Source organism: Equus asinus, chromosome 4 (genome assembly GCF_041296235.1).
Source record: "Equus asinus isolate D_3611 breed Donkey chromosome 4, EquAss-T2T_v2, whole genome shotgun sequence".
Lineage (NCBI taxonomy): Eukaryota > Metazoa > Chordata > Mammalia > Perissodactyla > Equidae > Equus > Equus asinus.
The window spans coordinates 84,012,302-84,031,581 of record NC_091793.1 but is presented as its reverse complement, the minus strand read 5'-3'; the positions used below and the strand labels follow the sequence as shown (position 1 = coordinate 84,031,581).

Genomic DNA, 19,280 nt, shown 5'->3' with positions numbered 1-19,280 from the left:
TTTCTGACCTTAAAGGAGAAAGATAACTGCAACTAGTTCATCTGAAAGTCGTAGTAAATTGAGGCCAGGAGAGAGAAAATAACTGTGAAAGTCTCATGGTAAATGGTAGAGCAATGGTAGGATCCAGCCCCAGACTCCTTGCACTCTGGTCTGCTATCTTCCTAGTGTGCTGGTGATTATTTCACTAGGAGAGAGAAGCATAGTAATCTTATATGTTATATTTTATCTGGTTTCTTTTTCACATGTGTATGGTGTTTTCTGAAATAGCATGTAAATCTAGGCCAGGAAACGACTTTGAATTTTCTAGGACCCAGCAGCCCAAGATAACACGGACTCTAGTGTGTTCACAACAAGTGATCAATAAATGTTTGTTAATTAATCTCAGGAAAATAGACACCTAAGGGTGAAAGGACTTTAAGAGACTTGTATTTCTTATTTCCTATTTTCAGACAGAACCATGCATAATCGAGCTTCTGTAGATGGCTAGCTCTTCAGCTCAACTCAAAAAGTTTAACTTTTCTCAGTGTCAAAAAGCCACTCCCTTGCTTCACGGATAACTATCATTATGATAATATGTGGCTTTCTTTTGATTCTGACTGTAGTTACAATGCATAGTAGCTGACCCTATCTCTCTATATGGTAATCCCTGAAAATAGTTACCGTTTGTCCTATTTGTCTAATTATGTCTGTGGGGAACTAATTATAATTGTTATAATCTTAAATTACAAATTCTATTTTCCAATCTTTAATTATATTATACATTACCAGTTATCATATGTCTTAAGATAGTGTAATTCAACTCCAGAATTGAACTCCATGATTACAGGGACTGTCTGTCATGTTCCCTACCACACTCCTATGCTTATAATAATGCTTAGCACATACTAAGAATTGTATAAGTATCCATTGATGGGGTTAATTAAAGTTAAAAAATATCATATTTTGGAATAAGTATCAGAAGAGTTATGATAGTCTTTTCTTCCCTTTTTATCTTTATACGTATTTCCATTTTTTATCTTTACAGTTTGTTGTAAAATTCTATCATCTTTCAGCCTGATTATATCCCTAATTAAAATATTCTTGACTTAATTTATGTTTATTTTGCAGATATTTCCAGATATTAGAAAACATATTCTTATATCTTAGTGAAATTATTCCATTTAAAGTGTGTAGGTGTGCAATATATATACAAAAAAATTGATAAGGAAAGGGATTTGGATATGAATGAGTGGTTTAATTCTCCATCCTCTTGATCCTCCTTAATGCATCAAGACATGATTAATTTGCTCGCTAATATCCCAAATATACCTAATAGAAAGAACACAAGCAACTCTCAGTTCCTCAGTGCTGTGATCTAGTGGACTTGACCATTGAGAGAGAGCCTCAGCATTACAAATTAATCTATTATTCACAAAGTGAATATTTATGAAGTATCTACTGCACCTGTGTCTTCATTGGTAAAAACTGGGTCAGTTGCAGTCCTCTACCTATGAAGTATCTCAGTCTGTTTTTAAGAAGAAATGCACAAATGCAATTTCAGCTCAGGGTAATACTAAAGGCGTGTGCAAGATCTAATGGTATATGTGACAAAGAACCCTTCCTGATTATATGGAACTTTAAATTTTTGCATTGCTGGCAAAGCTATTAGAGAGTGACACAAAAGTAAGACCACACAGAAATTTAGGGTCCTTTCTTCTAGGACTTGTGAAGATTGTTGTGAACGTTGCGTTTGAACTCCTGCAAAAATCCCTGTCTGTGCTACTTATATGCCACTCATGCTACACTATTGTGAATTGTTAGTCAGTTTTTCATGTTCATACCTCCTGTTCCTTGATGAGCTTATAAAGTTTCTCATGGTGAGAGCTGTTTCTTCCTTGTATCCCCTCCCAACCAGTCTTTGTTCAGCACAGCACATTCATTCACTGACACACCAAACATTTACTCTGAGCTTACTTTGTGCCAGGCGCTATTCTAGTGTCAGGGATAAAGCAGTGAAAAAAATAAAAAGTCCCAGCCCTCCAAGAGATTATATTCCTGTGAGAAAAGGCAGACACTAATGAAAAAAAACAATAAATATATAACGTGTTTGACAGTAATAAGTGCTATGGGGAAAAATAGGGTTGGTAAAGAGGATAGAGCCTGGTAAGGAAATAATTTTTATAGAGTAGTCAGGGAAATTTTCAGTAAGAAGTGGGATATTTGAGCTAAGACACAGCTGTGCAGATTTCTGGGAAAAGAACCTTCCAGACAGAAAGGAAAAGTAACACAAAGAACCTTAGACTGAATGATATTTGGTTTATTTTAGGAAGAAGAAGATCTGTGTTACTAGAAATTGATGAATGAGGGGAAGAGTGGAAGGTTATCAGGTGAGAGAGGGTTGAAGGATGTGAGTAGATATGAAGGTCATAGGAAGGAACTTTAATTTTACTTTGGATGAGATGGGAAATGATGAGAGAGTTTGAGTGGAGGGCAGAGAAAGGAACTTCTTTATTTTTTTAAAAGGGTAACAGTGGTCCCTAAGTGGAGAAAAGACTCATGAGAAAAGGGGAGTACTGAGGCAAAAGTGGGAGCTGGCCATTAAGTTAGGAGGTTATTGCAATACTTTAGGCAAGAGTTGCTAGTGACGTGGATTACATGATAAGTAGTAGAGAGTGTGAGAGGTGGTTGACTGATGGATATGATTTGAAAGAAGAATTAGAAAAGCCAAAAATACTTGGTAATAGATTGACTATGAGACCATTTGGTGATGGATTAGATGCAAAGTGTGAGAAAAAGTGATCAAGGACAATATGAGCTTTTTAGCCCTAGCAACTAAAGATGGAAGTGTCATCATTCATACCACCAAGGCCTGGGAAGTTATGTGGAAGACCGCAAGAGAAATGTGTTTCAGGTAGAAATCTAGAATTTGTCTTTTGTGTATCAAGATTGCCTTTTCTACATAGAAGTGGAGATAAAGTAGGCAGTTGGATCTATGGGTCTAACGTTTGCGGAAGAGAATTAGAGTCTGCATATGATGCTTAATATTTACGCAAAAATCATGTTCATTTTGTTGATTGATTCACTCTTTGAATAATGAAAATATGTTAACTGATACTTTTACAAAATTGGAAAAGTCAAACAAGCCCGTGTTTTCCAGATATATATTTGAAAATATTATCTCTGCTCTGCTTCAAACAGTTGTGTATTTGACAACCATTATCGAGAACAGGGATTATTTGGAATCTTTTCCCAAATAGGTAAAATAGTGCAGACTACATTTCATTTGAAATGGAATCCCAAAACTTACTGATAAATGGATTTATTATACTAATTGCTTTTTCTTTGTTTTCATCATCTGTCACTGTGCCAGAGGGAAATTATATTGGTCTTAAAGGATTTGTTCTTCAAGTGGCCATATAGGTCACAACACAAAAGCTTACTCTCTTAGTGGTAAATTTATTATTTAATGATTTGTCCCCAGTGTCTTTCTGGTGGCTATATTTAAAATCATTGGTCTATAATTGCTACCCTTTATGCATATGCATGCACATACAATATATTTCATTTATAGTCTTTAGACTCATTTTTCATTCAAATATTCAACAAGCACTGTTATTTAAAGACTCTATGATAGCATAGAGCCATTTTTCAAGTATTCTTAAACCCATTTGTACAATGAGAGTTTGAAAAATAATGTAAGGGGTTTGTAGTTGACATTTGGGAAACTAGCACATCAAAAGGAATAACTGGATAATAAGGCACTTTTAAGGCTTTATACATTTTGAATGACCTTATGCTTAAAACCCCCTTGATATAATTGAAATGCCCTTATGTTTTTTCTCCGTTCTCTGCTTTGAGACTCTGTTGAGTTGATTGTCTCTAGTAGCATTCTTTTATCTTTAGAAGGGTGAGACACACGTATAGGTGTGAAAAGAAAAATAACACAGTTTGATATTAAGATTGCAAATTCATGGGTGATAAGTATTTATTAAGTTAAAATGAGTAGGAAAAAATGAAGAAAAAATAATAAAGAATATGATGTTATTTCCATATATGTTTCAAAAATATTTTTAAAAAACTGGTTCAATTCTTTCATGTTGTTTTAATATCTCTCTAACTATTTATATTAGTAAATTATCCTGAAGAATACTTATACTCTAGTACACACAGGATGAAAACCCAAAAAATACTGATGCAATGTGATCCTAATACGTATATTGATACCTTTTATAGTGTGTGGTGTATTTTTTTTCTCTGTCTTATCCGTAGAAAATGATACCATCTACTGGACAGACATGGGCCTCAATAAAATTAGCCGAGCTAAAAGAGATCAGACTTGGAAAGAAGATATCATTACCAATGGCTTGGGAAGAGTGGAAGGGATAGCTATTGACTGGATTGCTGGTATAATCCATGGCTTTTTCTGTTTTCATTTCATGCCTATTTTGTTAGAGGCAAAATCTGCTTCATAAAAATTCTATTTCTGACTCATAACGATTTTTTTTCTACTTGTAGCCACAAGGGTAAATAGTCTCTTTTGCTTTTGGCTTCACTCTTTCTAATGCTCAAAAGCCTTCGGGAAAGTATTTTTAGGTAGAAGTAGATTATGTAGTGCTAATTTTGCCCAAATCTCTTGAGAACTCCACGAGGCAGGTAAACAAGTGTTAGAAGTTCTCTTTTGCCTGAAGCCAGTAGAAAGTTAAAATAGATCCCTTCTTCAGGTGAGAGAAGTTTCAACTTATTTTTAAGATATAAATATCTCTATATGCTTTAAACTACAGATGTATGAGATTAGAAAGTATTTGTATATTAGTTTATTTACAGCTTTCTGCTTAGGAAATGTAGACATTAAAAAAGAATATAGAGTGTAAGTAAATGATTTCTTGATAGCTATGTGATTAATTAGTTATGTGATAGCTATGTGATTAATTAGTTATTAGCCATAACTAATAATTTTTTTTCTCACAACTATATTATAAACACATCTGTATTTCTCCTAGGTAACATTTATTGGACAGATCATGGTTTCAACTTAATTGAAGTTGCAAGACTCAATGGCTCTTTCCGTTATGTAATTATTTCCCAAGGCCTGGATCAACCAAGATCTATAGCTGTGCACCCAGAGAAAGGGTAATTTTAAGATTTACGTATATCTTTTGAATATTAAGTAAATTTTCTTAAGTTCCATTAAAAAAATCCAGACATCCATATTAATATTTACTTTTAGTTGTAGTGTTTGAAACAAAACTCAGAAATATCTTACCTAAGCAGAAGAAAAACTTTATTTTCACTCTGCTCATGTATATTTTTGTGCATATTTGATGGGGTCATATTTATTATGCAGTTTTTTAATATATATGTAAATCTGAATGAGTACACAACATGTTTCTAGATTCTCTGTTTACAGTTCCACCCTAGAACTGTTTACAAAATAGATGCTCAATTACTTGCTGAATGAATGAAATAACCATTTAATAGCCAACCTCATTTGTCAATATTTCTAAAGCTTCAATTTCCATTTATATGTCTATGATTGCCAGATCAGCACATTCTCGCCAAACTTTTTTTTTTCTTCAATTCCTTTTGTCTACCTGTCTTAACATTTCCATTTTCCATTTGGATGTTTCATGAGCACCCAAACTATGTATATCTAAAATTGAAATGAATTTGATCTGCCACCAAGTTCTGCCGATTTTTTTCTTCTAAATCTTCTAAATTTCTTCTAAATCTTCTATCAATCTACCACTCTCCATCTTCGCTGTCTCCACCCTATTTAAATCTGTTCTTACCTTACATATATACCACTGCAGTAACTCCCCAATAGATCTCCTAATCTCGCCAAAGGCTAGAGCGACTCTTTTCTTTTAATATAAATCTTACTTAAAACCTTTCAAGGGATTACCATTAACTTTTGTGTAAAGTCCAAAATTTCTGTTTTGAGTCTTCTTAATCAGGCTGTATGTAAATTTTCAGTCTCAGACTCCTGCTTCTGGCTCTTCGCTATCTCAATCAATTTCTGTTGAACTTCTTAGTTTTTCAGATATTTTCAAATATTTTCTATTCTCTTCCACTCTCAGACTTTGAACAACCTCTTTCCTTTATCTGCAATATTCTCCTTCACACTTTTACCTTGCTGAATTTTATTTATCTTTCCCTGGCTTTGCAAATAGATTAGATCGTTCTGTTTTATGACACCAAAGCACCCAGTACTTTCATTTTTATAAATTCTGTGCACTAATATTTGCTTATTTATTTATATTTATTTGTTTAGTAGCTCTATTTTTTTACTGGACTGGATAACATCTCTATTCTTTACTCTAACTCTGTGAAGAGAAGAGCCATGTGTGTTTGATTTATTTCTCTATCTCCAGGGCTTAGTACAGTGGCTGGAAAAGAATAATTGCTGACTGATAACTGTTTTCCTCTGAAACAATAATATAGAAATAGTCTTATTGTAAAACCTTATATTACTTCCCATTACTGTGTTTCTTGCATTGCTAATATGACTTGACTTTAGAGGTTTTTTTTAAAGAGTAGATATTTTTATGTTAATAGAACTCCTATGCCTTTTGGAGTAGAAGAAATGTGACTGCATGGTGGTCACTCAAAGGTGTATTAGATAAGCAAGTGTAAGAAACACTGAATTAGAATGAAGTCAGTCTATGTGAAACATCAAATGAACTCATGAAAATCTACAACTTTTCCTACCATATGTTGCATGTTCTTTTCCTAATGTCATCACTTGTTCACTTTCTTGACAAAGGCTGTAAAATTAAGCCATAATATTAATACAGTGAAAAAGAAAACAAAGAAAGTTAATATAGGAGAGAGAAATAATGCCAACAAATTTGTCACACTTCAGGCTAAAACTAAGGTTACAATATAAAAAGTGAAAAAGCTGCGTTGGTTAGGAATGCTCTTGGATGCAAATTATATAATCTTTTTTTTTTTTTTTAAAGATTGGCACCTGAGCTAACAACTGTGGCCAATCTTTTTTTTTTTTCCTCCCCAAATCCCCCCAGTACATAGTTGTATATTTTAGTTGTGGGTCCTTCTAGTTCTGGTATGTGGGACACCACCTCAATACGGCCTAATGAGCAGTGCCGTGTCCGCACCCAGGATCCGAACCCTGGGCCTGTGAAGCAGAGCACGCGAACACAACCACTCGGCCACGGGGCTGGCCCTGCAAATTGTATAATTTAACTAGAGTGTGTTAAGTCTATGGGAGCTTCACTTTCTAAGATTTTCAACTACCTTCTTTATGACCTTATATTTTTGTCTTACACTTGATGTTATGGCCCCATTGTTACAACATGCTTGATATCTCATCACGGAGCATGTCGACTTAAGGAAGGAGAAGAGTGATAGGACAAAACATCTTTTCCTTGCTGGGCTATATTGTTTTATTTGAGCAGGGAATTGTCTTAGTGTTAATCCCTTTGTTTTTCCTTAGCCTGAAGGGGATTACATGCCCATCCTTAGGTCATTTAATAGCCAAAGGGCAGAGATAATATTGACATATTTAGACAAGTTATGTTTCATCACCTGGGCTGGGGTAAGGTCCTAGACCAAATAGTATACACTGGATATCTGAACAAACTTAGTTTCTATTGCTAGGCAAGATCTTGAGGGGATAGATTTCAAGGAGACAATATGAGGAAGAATAAAACCAACTCTCTTTCTTGATTTTTCTGTTTTGGAGATCATCCCAACTCATTCTCCTTTCTTATTTCTTTTTTCTTTGACCTCTTAACGTTGAAGTTCCCCCGAACTCAGTCTTTGGTGTTATTCTCTTCTTCATTTGGTCATCTCATCCAATCTAAATGTTAAAGTCTCTAAAATGTATATACCCGGATCAGACCTCACTTCTGAACTCTAGACTTTTATGTTCAACTGCTTATTCCATATTTTCATTTAGAGATCTGTAGCAGATTTTATTTTCCAAGTTGATTACAACAATATCTGCCATCTTACATGCTCTTCTTACAATGTGACATTCACTCTTTCAAAAAAGAAAGGTGGAAGGCCTTTTCCATACACTTGAATTTGAATGAGGCTGTGACTATTATGGAAGTGAAATTATTTAACTTCTGAGGCTATATCATAAAAGATAAAATGTCTACCTGGTTCTCTTGGGATGCTCTTAAAAGCCAGCCACTCTGCTGTGAGGAAGACAAGCAGCCCCACGAAGAGGCTACATGTAAGTGTTCCAGCCAACAACTCTAGCTAAGGTTTCAGCTGACAGCCAGTACCAGTTGCTAGACGTGTTGAATGAGTGAACTTCAAATAAGTGAGTCCTTAGCCATTATGTCACCTCAGCCTTGGTGTCATGGCAGTTGATGTGAAGAAGAGATGAGTTGTTCCTGCTGAGCTCTGAAAAAAATTGCAATTCATAAGAAAATAAATTATTCTTGTTTTAAGCCTCTAAATTTGGAGTGGTTTGTTAAGCAGCAATAGATAACTGGAATAAGATCCATCAGAAAACTTAACCTTAATAGGTCCAAAACTCAACTGAATCTTTCTTTGCAATTATGACTTCTCCATTGGTAGCTGTCAATTCTATTATTTCAGCTGCTTAGGCCAAAACACTTGGTATCACCTTTGGTAGCTCTCTCACATACCCTATATCCAGTATACCAGGAATTCTATTACCTTTGGCTTCAAAATACATTCATACACTACCTACTTCTCAGAATTTTCATTGCTACCCGCCTAGCCTGAGCTGTTATAAATTTTGCCAACATTTCTGGGTTGTGGGTTACCATCTTCTACCCTTGTACTCCTATAGTCTGTTCTTCTTGAAGTTGCTAAGGATTCTTCTGGAATGTAAATGGCTGTCACTTCTTTGATCAGAATTCACCAGTGGGTCCTCTTTCAGTCTGTTTAAAAGCTCACAACAAACCTACAGTGGCATTATTTTCTTCATTTATCAGATAAAGAAACTGAGTTAACAATTTTAAATATATTACTCTGTCATCAATTTGATATGTGGGAGAGTTAGGTTTTTCTAAAATCCAAAGATTACGATATGTATGTGTGTACGTATGTGTGTGTTACATGTTACGTATATAGTGTTAAGCATTATAGAAATTAATAACCAAAAATGTCAAGCATATAAGAAAACAATTTTAACAGTTTCAGGAAAAAATTATAATGAAAATTTAGAGGTTAAAACTGTAAGTGAAAGAAAGAGTGAACAGCAATGAGAAAATGCTGGAAAATAATTAGGAAAGGAGGCTTATAAAAAAATTTTGAATTGGGTCTGACTTCCCTCTGTGCAACTTCTTGTCTACCATTGTGTGACCAGGGATGCATGCCTCTTCATATTAAGACCGGGAAGGGAGGGTGTAATTTTGTTTAATTGTAATAATAAAACACATTGAATGTGTCCACATCACACCCTTAAACTTGAAAATGAAAGTGTCCTCTTCCAGTATTTTAAAATGTCTTTTTAAATTATAATTTATATTCAAACAATGAGTCATTATAGCCTCTATAGAGAAAATCTGATCAAGTGATGGACTGTGAATAATTATTTTAATGGTAAGAACAAATATAATTAAAATGTTATGAAGTTGCACAGATACATAGGAAATGGGTTTGTTTCTGATAAAGAATTTCTTCTCTTCATATTTGTAATAAGTCCAACACTTCATTTGTATTGTAGAGAACCTCTTGTGCCTGGCCTATTATAGATTCATGCAGTTCAACTTAAGGATCCTCTTGCTGCTACTTGTTGCTCTGTGGTTTTGCTTTTCATTTCTTATTGAAACCTGTTATACACCCTCAAGTTGTTATTCCAGACCTTCCTTTCCTTAAATGTCTTTTATATCTCCACAGCCATCTTAGGGTATAACTGTACCTAATATTCTCTAGGATGATTGAGAACATCAGGTAAATAAACCCACATATACTCCACTTTTTGTCAGTTTATCCAATGAACATTTATTGAATGCTATGCACTCTGAACCACATCATGTCAAGACATCTCCCTCTCCTCATCAGCCTTCACGTCAGTATATCTTGACAAAATAGGACTGCTTACTATGTGAAAGACACTTGTGGCCACTGTGAAGTATGATGATATAAATAAGATGTTGCTTCTGTTCACAATGAGTTTTGTTTAAACTGGAAATTTAAGCAAATTCAAAATTTCAGTTGAAAGAGTAGTCTCATAAAGTAAGACTCATTTTTCAGACATTAAAAAGACTAGATTGATATAACTCAAGCTTAAAGCTCATATTGAAATCTCGTGTTAAAGTAATAATTTCAATAAGACCATTATAAAATTACATTGAGTTTTAAGAAAAAAGAGAGAGCATATAATTAGAGTAGGTAGTGAAAGTGAGGGTAGTAGCAGCAATAGTGGTGATTAGTAGAGGCTTTATGGAGGAGACTTGAAGGAGAAAGTTTTCTGAGATGGAGTGGGAATATGTTATGTGAAGAAGAAACAGGGTAATCAAAGATGGAGAGTGGCGAAGCAAAGGCCTTCGGCAAAAATATAAATACGTGAGGTCCATGAGGGGAAGAGTAAGTGCTGTAGCTGGAAGATAACTTGGGGTCATAAAATAGGCAATAGGATTCCTCACATTTTAAATAAATTACCGTGCTGCTACCTTCTCTAGTTTACCAAGTGAAATCTAAACTGGTCCTGGAGCCTCTCCTAAGCTTCCCCCTGGCCTCGGACAACCCACATAAGCAGATCAGAAGTGTGATGAGAGTTTATTGAAGATGTAGCATTCTTTAAATTAGGGGTTTCTTAGAAATGGTTATTTATCATCCCAGGCAGAGTGTTATGGAGGGGGTGGGGTCCCTTCTCTGCCCTCAAGCCAAATAATGGAGAGAGCTAGAGGCAAATGTGTAAGGGGAAGACTAAAATAAATAGAAAAGAGCAGTACATAAAAATATTGTGTCACTTTCTCACTGCAAGTCCTCAGGCCAGGAGGAGTCAGGTCAAAGTTGAAGAAAGGGAAGAGAATTTTAAAATAGAAAGGAGATTTAAGTTTGGATTTAGAGAGATCTATTCTTTTATGCCTGGAAATTAATCTTAACAGTATGATTGTGTTCTTTGAACTAAAATTGTCTTGGAAGTCATGAATTTTTTCTGAGATAGCAAATTCGGGAGAAGAGATATTCAATAGAGCATAAATGGAATCATGAGTTGGATAAATATAGTCATTTGCTACTTATTCCAACAGAGTTTAGACTCTGGAAAAAACCATGGTAGTCGATGAAATTACTCAAGAAAAAGTACAGAAAAAATAAGTATAAGGACAAGAATGAAGAATGTTTATAGTTAAGAGATGAAATAATTAAGAGGAAAAAAAAGAAATCAACAATAAGACAAAAGAAAGAGAGAGAGAAAAAAACAGCCATTTCAAGTCCTCAAAAAATTACTGTATCATAGAAGGAAAGAGAGTTTTAGGAAGAAGAGTCTTCCAGCAATAGATTAGGAGAGATAAAAGCAGAGAGCAGAACATACAGTAGATGATCAGGATGATATTGTTAATTGTTATCAATTGAAGGAGAAGCCAAATATAACGAATTAATAAGTGAAAAATAACTAGAAAGTAGAACCAGCATACTTAGACTACAGTGACAAAAATGTGGGCAATAAACAGAAAGAGAAACATATATAAGGTATGTTGAGAAGATAATAGGGTATAGAGGAGGTTTTTCTTAGTATGGGAATCTGGGGGTAGCGCACATATTTCTAGGCATAAAGGAGGAAACTGGCAGAAAGGAAAAGGGTAAAAAATGCATGTAAAAAGGAGACAAATTCCAGGGAGTGGAGGATGAATCTTGCCAAGGAAGAAGCAATAGAATGGAGAGGAAGAACAAGGGACAGAAAGCAGATAGACAAGATTTGTGTTTTACATCCCAGAAATGGAACCGTGAGTGAGAATTCAATTCAGGATGTGAGAGAAGGATAGGAAAGAGGAAGAGACCAAGCAAAGGTTCAACTGTGAGCAAAGTACAGGCCTTGGACTGATTGCTTAGGGAACTCTGGAGTGTAAACCTCACTTCAAAGCAAGAGAGCTTGGCTTTCAGACTCTCACCCAATCATTCATTGGATAAAAGTCATACACTCCAGCAAGACATACACTCCCAAGATTTCTAGCTCTCAGTACTGCTTGTGAAGGAAGTGATTTTGTCCTCTGAAGAAAGCTGCCTATGTGAGCTATTAGAGGCAAAGGATGTAGAGCCTGGGCACTGGAGTACCCAGAAATAGTAAACAGGATCTGAGGGTGTCTAAGTGGAGCACCAACAATGTCCACTACAGTTTGGAACCCCGGCTTGAATATTTCTTACCTTTGAGATCTTTTGAAATGTCTTGATCTCAAGTGTCTATATCCTTTTGGGTTATTGGGAGGATCAAATGAGATAAATTTAAATGAGAGGATTAAATTAGGGGAAGCTCTCTTCCCCTTCTATTTTTAGAGATGAAGTGAAAGAAGAAACAGAATATGGCAATAGAATGTGGCAATGGTGAAACTAAAGAAACTCATAGGTGATAGTCAACATGAGTAGGGTTAGCAGCTTTGAATGAATAGATAAGTTTTGCTGAAACTATTATGGTGAATAGAATAAGAATAAAATACAATATGAATAAAAAGATTTCAAGCAACATGAGTGCAGCTCGGATGGATTTCTAGAATCTAATTAGGATATTTATATGACCTTGAGTATAATGCTTGGCAACATTAGCAGTAGCAAAAAACGTGGGAAAATGAGCCGAAAAGGAAGTAGGAGGTGATAGATTCAAAGTTGGCAATTGTAATGGAGTCACCATGAGTTTCCAGTCAGGAGGTGAGATCTAGAAGGTAATAATGGAATGGAGGGAAACCAAGAGCAGGAGACCAAGGTAAGAGTACAGACTTAAGGTTCAGCAGACATGAATGACCAAGACAACTCTATAAATTAAGAGAAGATGGCTTCAGATTGGTCAAATAGAAAATAAAACATTTTCACATTATAAGTAAGGTTAGTTTGTGGCCTTGCTTATGTAAGACAGAGGCAAAAGAGAGGTGTAGGTCCCAGGAACAGATAAAGATGAGAAACTGTGAGCTGGAATGTTCAAGGGTCATCAACATGAGTCATACAGTCCCTAAATATATCAGCAATGAAGGGAGAAAATGTCAGCGAGTAGTAAAGCAATTAAATAAATTTGGTGGTTAAGTGTGATAGAGTGGTGATGTGGTGGTATGGGAAAATGGAATGTATGAATTCATACTGTGAGTGTTTTGAGATAAGTTGAGTGTAACCTCAGAGAAAGTTTTCTTTCTTAAATCTATTTCTCCACTTTTATTCTGGACACAATGGCATCTATTTCCTCATGCATCTCATGCAGTATCTATTCCTTTCTATTTTATCATCTTTAATTTGTTCTTTTCAATGAAGCCTTTCCCTGTGCTTTCAAATAGTCTCAGGTCTTATTTAAAAAAAAAAAAAAAATTGCCAGTGACTTTTTTCTCTCTGCATGTTTACTTCTCAACTTCTTGGAATACAGACCTATACCCATCGTCCTTCATTGAACTTCTGAAATGGATTTTTGCCTTCTGTTCTTTCCAGAAATTTCTAAATTTATCCATAGCCAAATCCAGAGATATTTTTCAGGTTTCACACCACTTGCCTTCTCCTTGACATTATTCTCAGTTGATTACCCACTCAAGAATTTATTCTCTGTTACCTTGTTTAGCTCTGAGTTTTCTTGTTCTCTCTGACCTCTTCCATATATCTCCTCTGAGCATTGTTTATCTCCTCTGAACATCTTTCTCCTCATTTAAAGTTTTGTATGCCATTCTTTCTTGCTATATTTATCCTTTAAACTTATTTTCGTGTTTTGGACTTGAATCACTACATTACTCCCCAAATCTCATCTTCATTCTTTTACTTATATTTCCAAGATCCTTTAGAAATTATTTATTTGATTGTCCAACTGTCGCTGAAACTTAACGTATCCTCCTACCTCTTCTCTACAGACATCCTTTCCTAAGCATGGCATCTCTTTGTGTGTTATCGTGGTTCTTTTGTCCTGACAAAATTGAAACTTACTTTAGATTTTCTGGAATTTTTCATCATCTATTTCTGTCACTAAATCCTGTCATTTCTTCTTTACAGATGTCTCTTAGATTTTCCATTTCTCTCTATTGCAACCATGAGCTCAGCACAGACTCAGCTGGAGGATCTCAGTAAATACTTTTGATTTCTTAATTTTGAGCCCCCAAAACAAGATTTGCGTTTTATCCTAGAAAACAAGAAATCTTTGACATATGTAGCAATATTTTAAATATTATTGTCCTCTGTACCCTCACTTCTTCTTAAAAACACTTCTTAAAAATGAATTAAATCACAAGAATAGACATTTTTCAGGATTCATGGTTAAGAATTAATACACCCTTTTAAATGTTCAGCTTATTTCCAGGAAATGTTTATTATTGCTCGGAAATATTAGTGATACGTGTCTCTCTACATGTTATCTACATATTTACTGACTTGAATTCAGAGGGGAAAAAAAGGCTTAAAAATGACCAGTCTAAGTAAAAGTTATTCAAACATTGATTTCCAAGTAATATTACATAGAAATTTAAATGTCAAAATTCATATCATTGGAATAAAGTATAACATTTTAATATTCTATTTGAAGTTAAAATATGGCAGGTGGTATTGCCGAGGGAAAAGGTTAGCCATAATGGAGTAAATTAGCTGAATCCAAGACATAAATATGCCTTGAAGAGTGGGCATGAAGCCTGGTTTTGAACAATGGAGGCTTCAAGTCTTTTAAAATGTAGCCAAATGCAAAATAGAAAGCATGTATGAATTTAGTTCAGCTTGAAAAATCAGTTTTTCCCCTCCATTGACTTTTTTTTGGGTAAGGCATCACTTTCTTTAAAAAAACTGAAATGTAATAATTTTCTTTATGCTAAAAAGTCATTGTCTACTTACAACAAAGAAAGAGAAGTCACAGTGTGATACCAAAAAAGTTGACTAACTTCCATGGTTATGATCTCTAAATGAAGCAAAAATACTCTGTGATTTTTTTTTTTCTTTTTAGGCACCAAGATGCATATTGCCTGTCTTAATTTAGCTTTATATATTTATGGCCACAAATAACTTACTGAAGAGTGTTTCTTTCCATGGCAAAGTTTCAGTTTGACATGGAATCTTGGTGTTCAACAAGTACATATTGTCAAATGGTCTTTGAATGACTATGTATATATATGTACGCTCAAGAATATACGGAAGGTCTTGGATGACAGTTTAACATCTGTTGAGGTACCAAGAGTATAGGGTAGTTTAACACCATAACATAAAAATAACTCATAGAGTATATTTTTCATCTTAAGGCAAGGTGACACATAAAAAAAGAAATAGAATTAAATTTAATTTTCAATAGAAATAGTGGAATTGGGTTGCTAGTATATAATATTAAGATAGCACGATGGTCAGGTAACTCAGGAGTACCACAGTCATGCCCCAAATCACAGCCATCTTTCTCTACAGGTGTCTGAGACAGGCATATGAACAAATTATGATGAAAGATGAAAGAAAACTGTCCCAGTATTTTTCATTGGGAATTTTCTCAAAAATTCTACTGCAGACACCTTTCTTTCAAAGCTAGATAGATCTTACTTAGTCTTTTACTAGTTAAGACTAGTCATATAGTACAATACGCTTCATCCTCATTACTTAACTGGTAAACATGATTATTGGATCTTACCTCTCTGGCTAAAAGGAGGGAACAAGTCCTAGAAGTGATCAAGGTGCCCTGGGCTGTCACTGCAGCTGTGTGGCTGGTGGAGGAGAAAGGGAAGCCAGAAAGGTCAAGCCACCTCCCACTGCAAGAGGGACCCCCTGGCCCAGACCACCAAAGCTGTGTTGAGTGGAAACCACAGATAGCCACACACAAATGTATGACCTTTCCCTAATTTCTCAAGGGAATCTGACCAATAAAAATGTGGTAAAATGGCAAAAGAGAGGTTTGAAAGATTTCTTTCTCTATTTTCCTATAAGGAATTCCCTCAGTTTGTTTCAATGTGCAATATCCAGGGTAAGTTGGATATGACTGATGTATAAGACAGGTTTGAGGTCATGAAACAAATTGAAAATTTCTGTATAATATTTTAAGAATTCTAAATCAGCTCATGAGCACTAGGAGTCTAAGTGTTAGGTATTTCATAGAAAAGTTCATGGATTATGGGGAAACATCAAGTATTATATATTGAAGATACCAAAAAGATTGACCATTCACTCAAGAAAATCAATTTTAGACATGTAAATAGCAAACTAGTATCATATACGTATGTGTGCGTGTATATGTATGTATTTGTTAAAATGAGAGGATGGGCAATGAGGTGTTAAATGCATAAATAAAATAAATTATGCATAAATTAAATGCATAAATAAAATAAGAAACGAAATATAATATAGGGTGACAAGCCTAATGTACTATAGGATTACATATGCCAAAGAAACTTCTTTGTGAAGACTTTTCCTGCATACTTCTCCAGTGTTGGCTCGGCATACACATGATAATTCTTTTATATAATTTCTCAATATTGCAAAGTAGTGAATCAAGACGGAATCTAATATAAAACATAAGAATAACAGAAAGAAGAATGAGACCCATAGAACAAATGATAACTTAAAAATTTTTTTTAAGCTTAAACAGAAAGAGAGAATAACCCAGATGGCCTGTATCTTTATTTTGGCTCGAAAGAAAAGTTCATTTCTGAAGTTGTGTATAGGAATGACAACTTCTCTGACCATAGCACATCAGCATTTTCAATGTTGAAACCCCTACTTTCAAGACTTGTGGAGACTTACAACTAGCAACTTTTAAGTATTTCTGCTAGCATTTTTCTCAGGTAATTCTTTATTTACCCATTTGCCTCTACCATTAAATGGTAAGATTCATGAGGGCCACTAAGTCCAATTTACTTTACATCATCTGCTCCTAGCACAAAATAGGTACCCAATTAATATTTGTTGAATGAGTACATGACTGCAATGAAAGAATACACTTGAGAATCATTGACCAAATCACTGACAAGAAAAAAATTTAAAAGTAGTATTCAAGGTTATGCTGTCTCTAGACTCTCTTCCTATTAGCAGAGTGTCCTGCTATCTTTGGTTGGATTCTTTTTATGCTACAGGAGCCTCTAAGCAATAGTAACACATTCAGGACTTGAAAAGTGTTTGGGATTGGCATGTAATGCTTTCTCAAAACAATACTGCATGTAAATGAAGAAAAAGGAAATGTGAAGAAGCCCTCACAGGAATAGATAAGGGTTATATTATACCATATTCCTCATAGAGGATGAAGGATGCCAATTCACGTGTTCGTGAAATGTATTCAAGCTTTTACAATACTATATTATTTTGCTTGTGTCCTGATATTGGACACACTGATATGTTGGCCTACAAGCTATTCAGTTATGACTTTTAAGTGATCCTAGTGAAACATTGAGAATTACAAGCAGTTTTTGTTGAATAAAAACTCATGCTCACATAAAACCTGGCTACTGTTACTAATCTGTAGGGTTTTTCTTTTGCTTTGTTTTGTTTACTTTTTGCAGATATAGTAACACACTGTTGACCCCCAATCTAGCAGTGGACACAGTGACATTCTTGATTCTCTTCTCAACCAAGGCAACTATCTATATAAGAGAATTAGATGGTCTTTAATTTTGTGCCAATGTGGAAAGTTTTGGTTATCTCACGTTTTCTTTACCATATCTGATAAAGTACCCGAATCCTGCTCTTTTAGAGTAGGCATAGGAATAGGAAGAAATGACGAGTTTATTGTAAAAATTGCAATCCAGATCTGTACTCCAGGGAAACAGCTTAACAGTCAAAGAAGAGAATCTTAACTTCAAAGAAAATATTCAAAATAGTTGCTTTTCACTATTGTTCAGGTATCTAAAATAAAGGAATCATATTTAATACTGTTTTCTTTTTTAACAGTTTAGACTTATTCATTCTTCTCTTTCTTCCCTACACTCTTTTACCCTTCCCTCACCAAAGTTGAGGATTTGTTTCCATGTTAGCTTTATTTCTCAAAACATATTTCTTTGAGATTTTTCAAAGACATTTATAATGCTTTGTATCTTTTTCAGCTTGAATCTAATTGTGGCAGAAATCATTTGTTTTCCTTTATATTTCTGTGTAAACTAATTCTGGCATCAGTACAGTTGTCATATGATAAATTCAATAAACTTTTGGGGAGGGAGCCAGCCCCTTGGCCAAGTGGTTAAGTTCTCGAGAGCTACTGATCGGCCCAGGGTTTCGCCATTTTGGATCCTGGGCACACATGGCACGGCTCATCAGGCCATGTTGAGGCAGCGTCCCACGTGCCACAACTAGAATGACCCACAGCTAAATAAAATATACAACCATATACTGGGGGGATTGGGGGAGAAAAAGCAGAAAAAAAAAAGACTAGCAACGTTGTTAGCTCAGGGGCCAATCTTAAAAAAAAAAACTCTTGGGGAACAGTAAGTGTATGCTGGGCTTTTGAGAACTCCAGTGCTGCAAAATTGAATCTTTTACCTATTATCCAAGCATCAACAATTACTTGGAATTAACTCGTGATATGTATTCATTGCATATTTTCCTGCCAAGAACTTCTGTCTAATTAATACAACAGCGATATTTGTGTTACGATGATTTCTGATGGTGTTCCTATAATCCTTTAAACCACTTTTGAACATCCCTTTTTAAATTTTAAGTTTTTGAATTCTGTAAATCCAAGTCTCTGTAAATAAGGGGCTTTTCAGTTTGGGACACATTATTATCCAGAGAAAATTCCGTTATACAACATAAGATTTGATTTTGACAATTTTTAAAATGTCTGGGTCTGGGATAGCCTTGAAAAGTATTTTCAGGGCTAGATTTACCAAGCTAATACCCAAAAGGCAATTTTCTTGGCTACATCATATAATCCAACAAATTTGAACTCAAATGGGGCCTATATCAGTATGTAACGATGTCACGAAATCTCTATTTCCATGGAGTGTCGGAAAGCAGTGAGAAAAATTTTCATTTCTTCCCGTTGCTAAAGATCATGTTTAGATATGAAGAATCTGTGTTCACTGAAGTTATCTCAAGTACAGCTATGTAAATTGCTATCTTAAATTATTCATAAGTTTTTCCCTGCAGTTTTATTTGCTTCGAGAGTGTTCTTTCTCTACATTTGGTTTATAATCCCCGAAGGTTCTCGAGGTGCTAATTCTATTCAATTCTTTGCTTTCAATTTCACTTTAAGGAGCAAATAAATTTTTCTTTGCCTGACATTCATA

General features: G+C 34.9%; 1 protein-coding gene across 5 annotated transcripts in view; it reads left to right on the top strand.

Annotated features, from left to right (window-relative positions):
- Positions 1 to 19,280, top strand: part of LRP1B (LDL receptor related protein 1B) — a 1,812,874-nt gene that overhangs the window by 1,342,675 nt on the left and 450,919 nt on the right. For all 5 annotated transcript variants that reach the window (XM_044768977.2, XM_070507612.1, XM_070507613.1 and 2 more), the window contains exons 36-37: positions 4,249 to 4,383; positions 4,980 to 5,109. In XM_044768977.2, the coding sequence (XP_044624912.2) occupies positions 4,249 to 4,383; positions 4,980 to 5,109 (265 nt within the window). The remainder of the gene's footprint in view (positions 1 to 4,248; positions 4,384 to 4,979; positions 5,110 to 19,280) is intronic.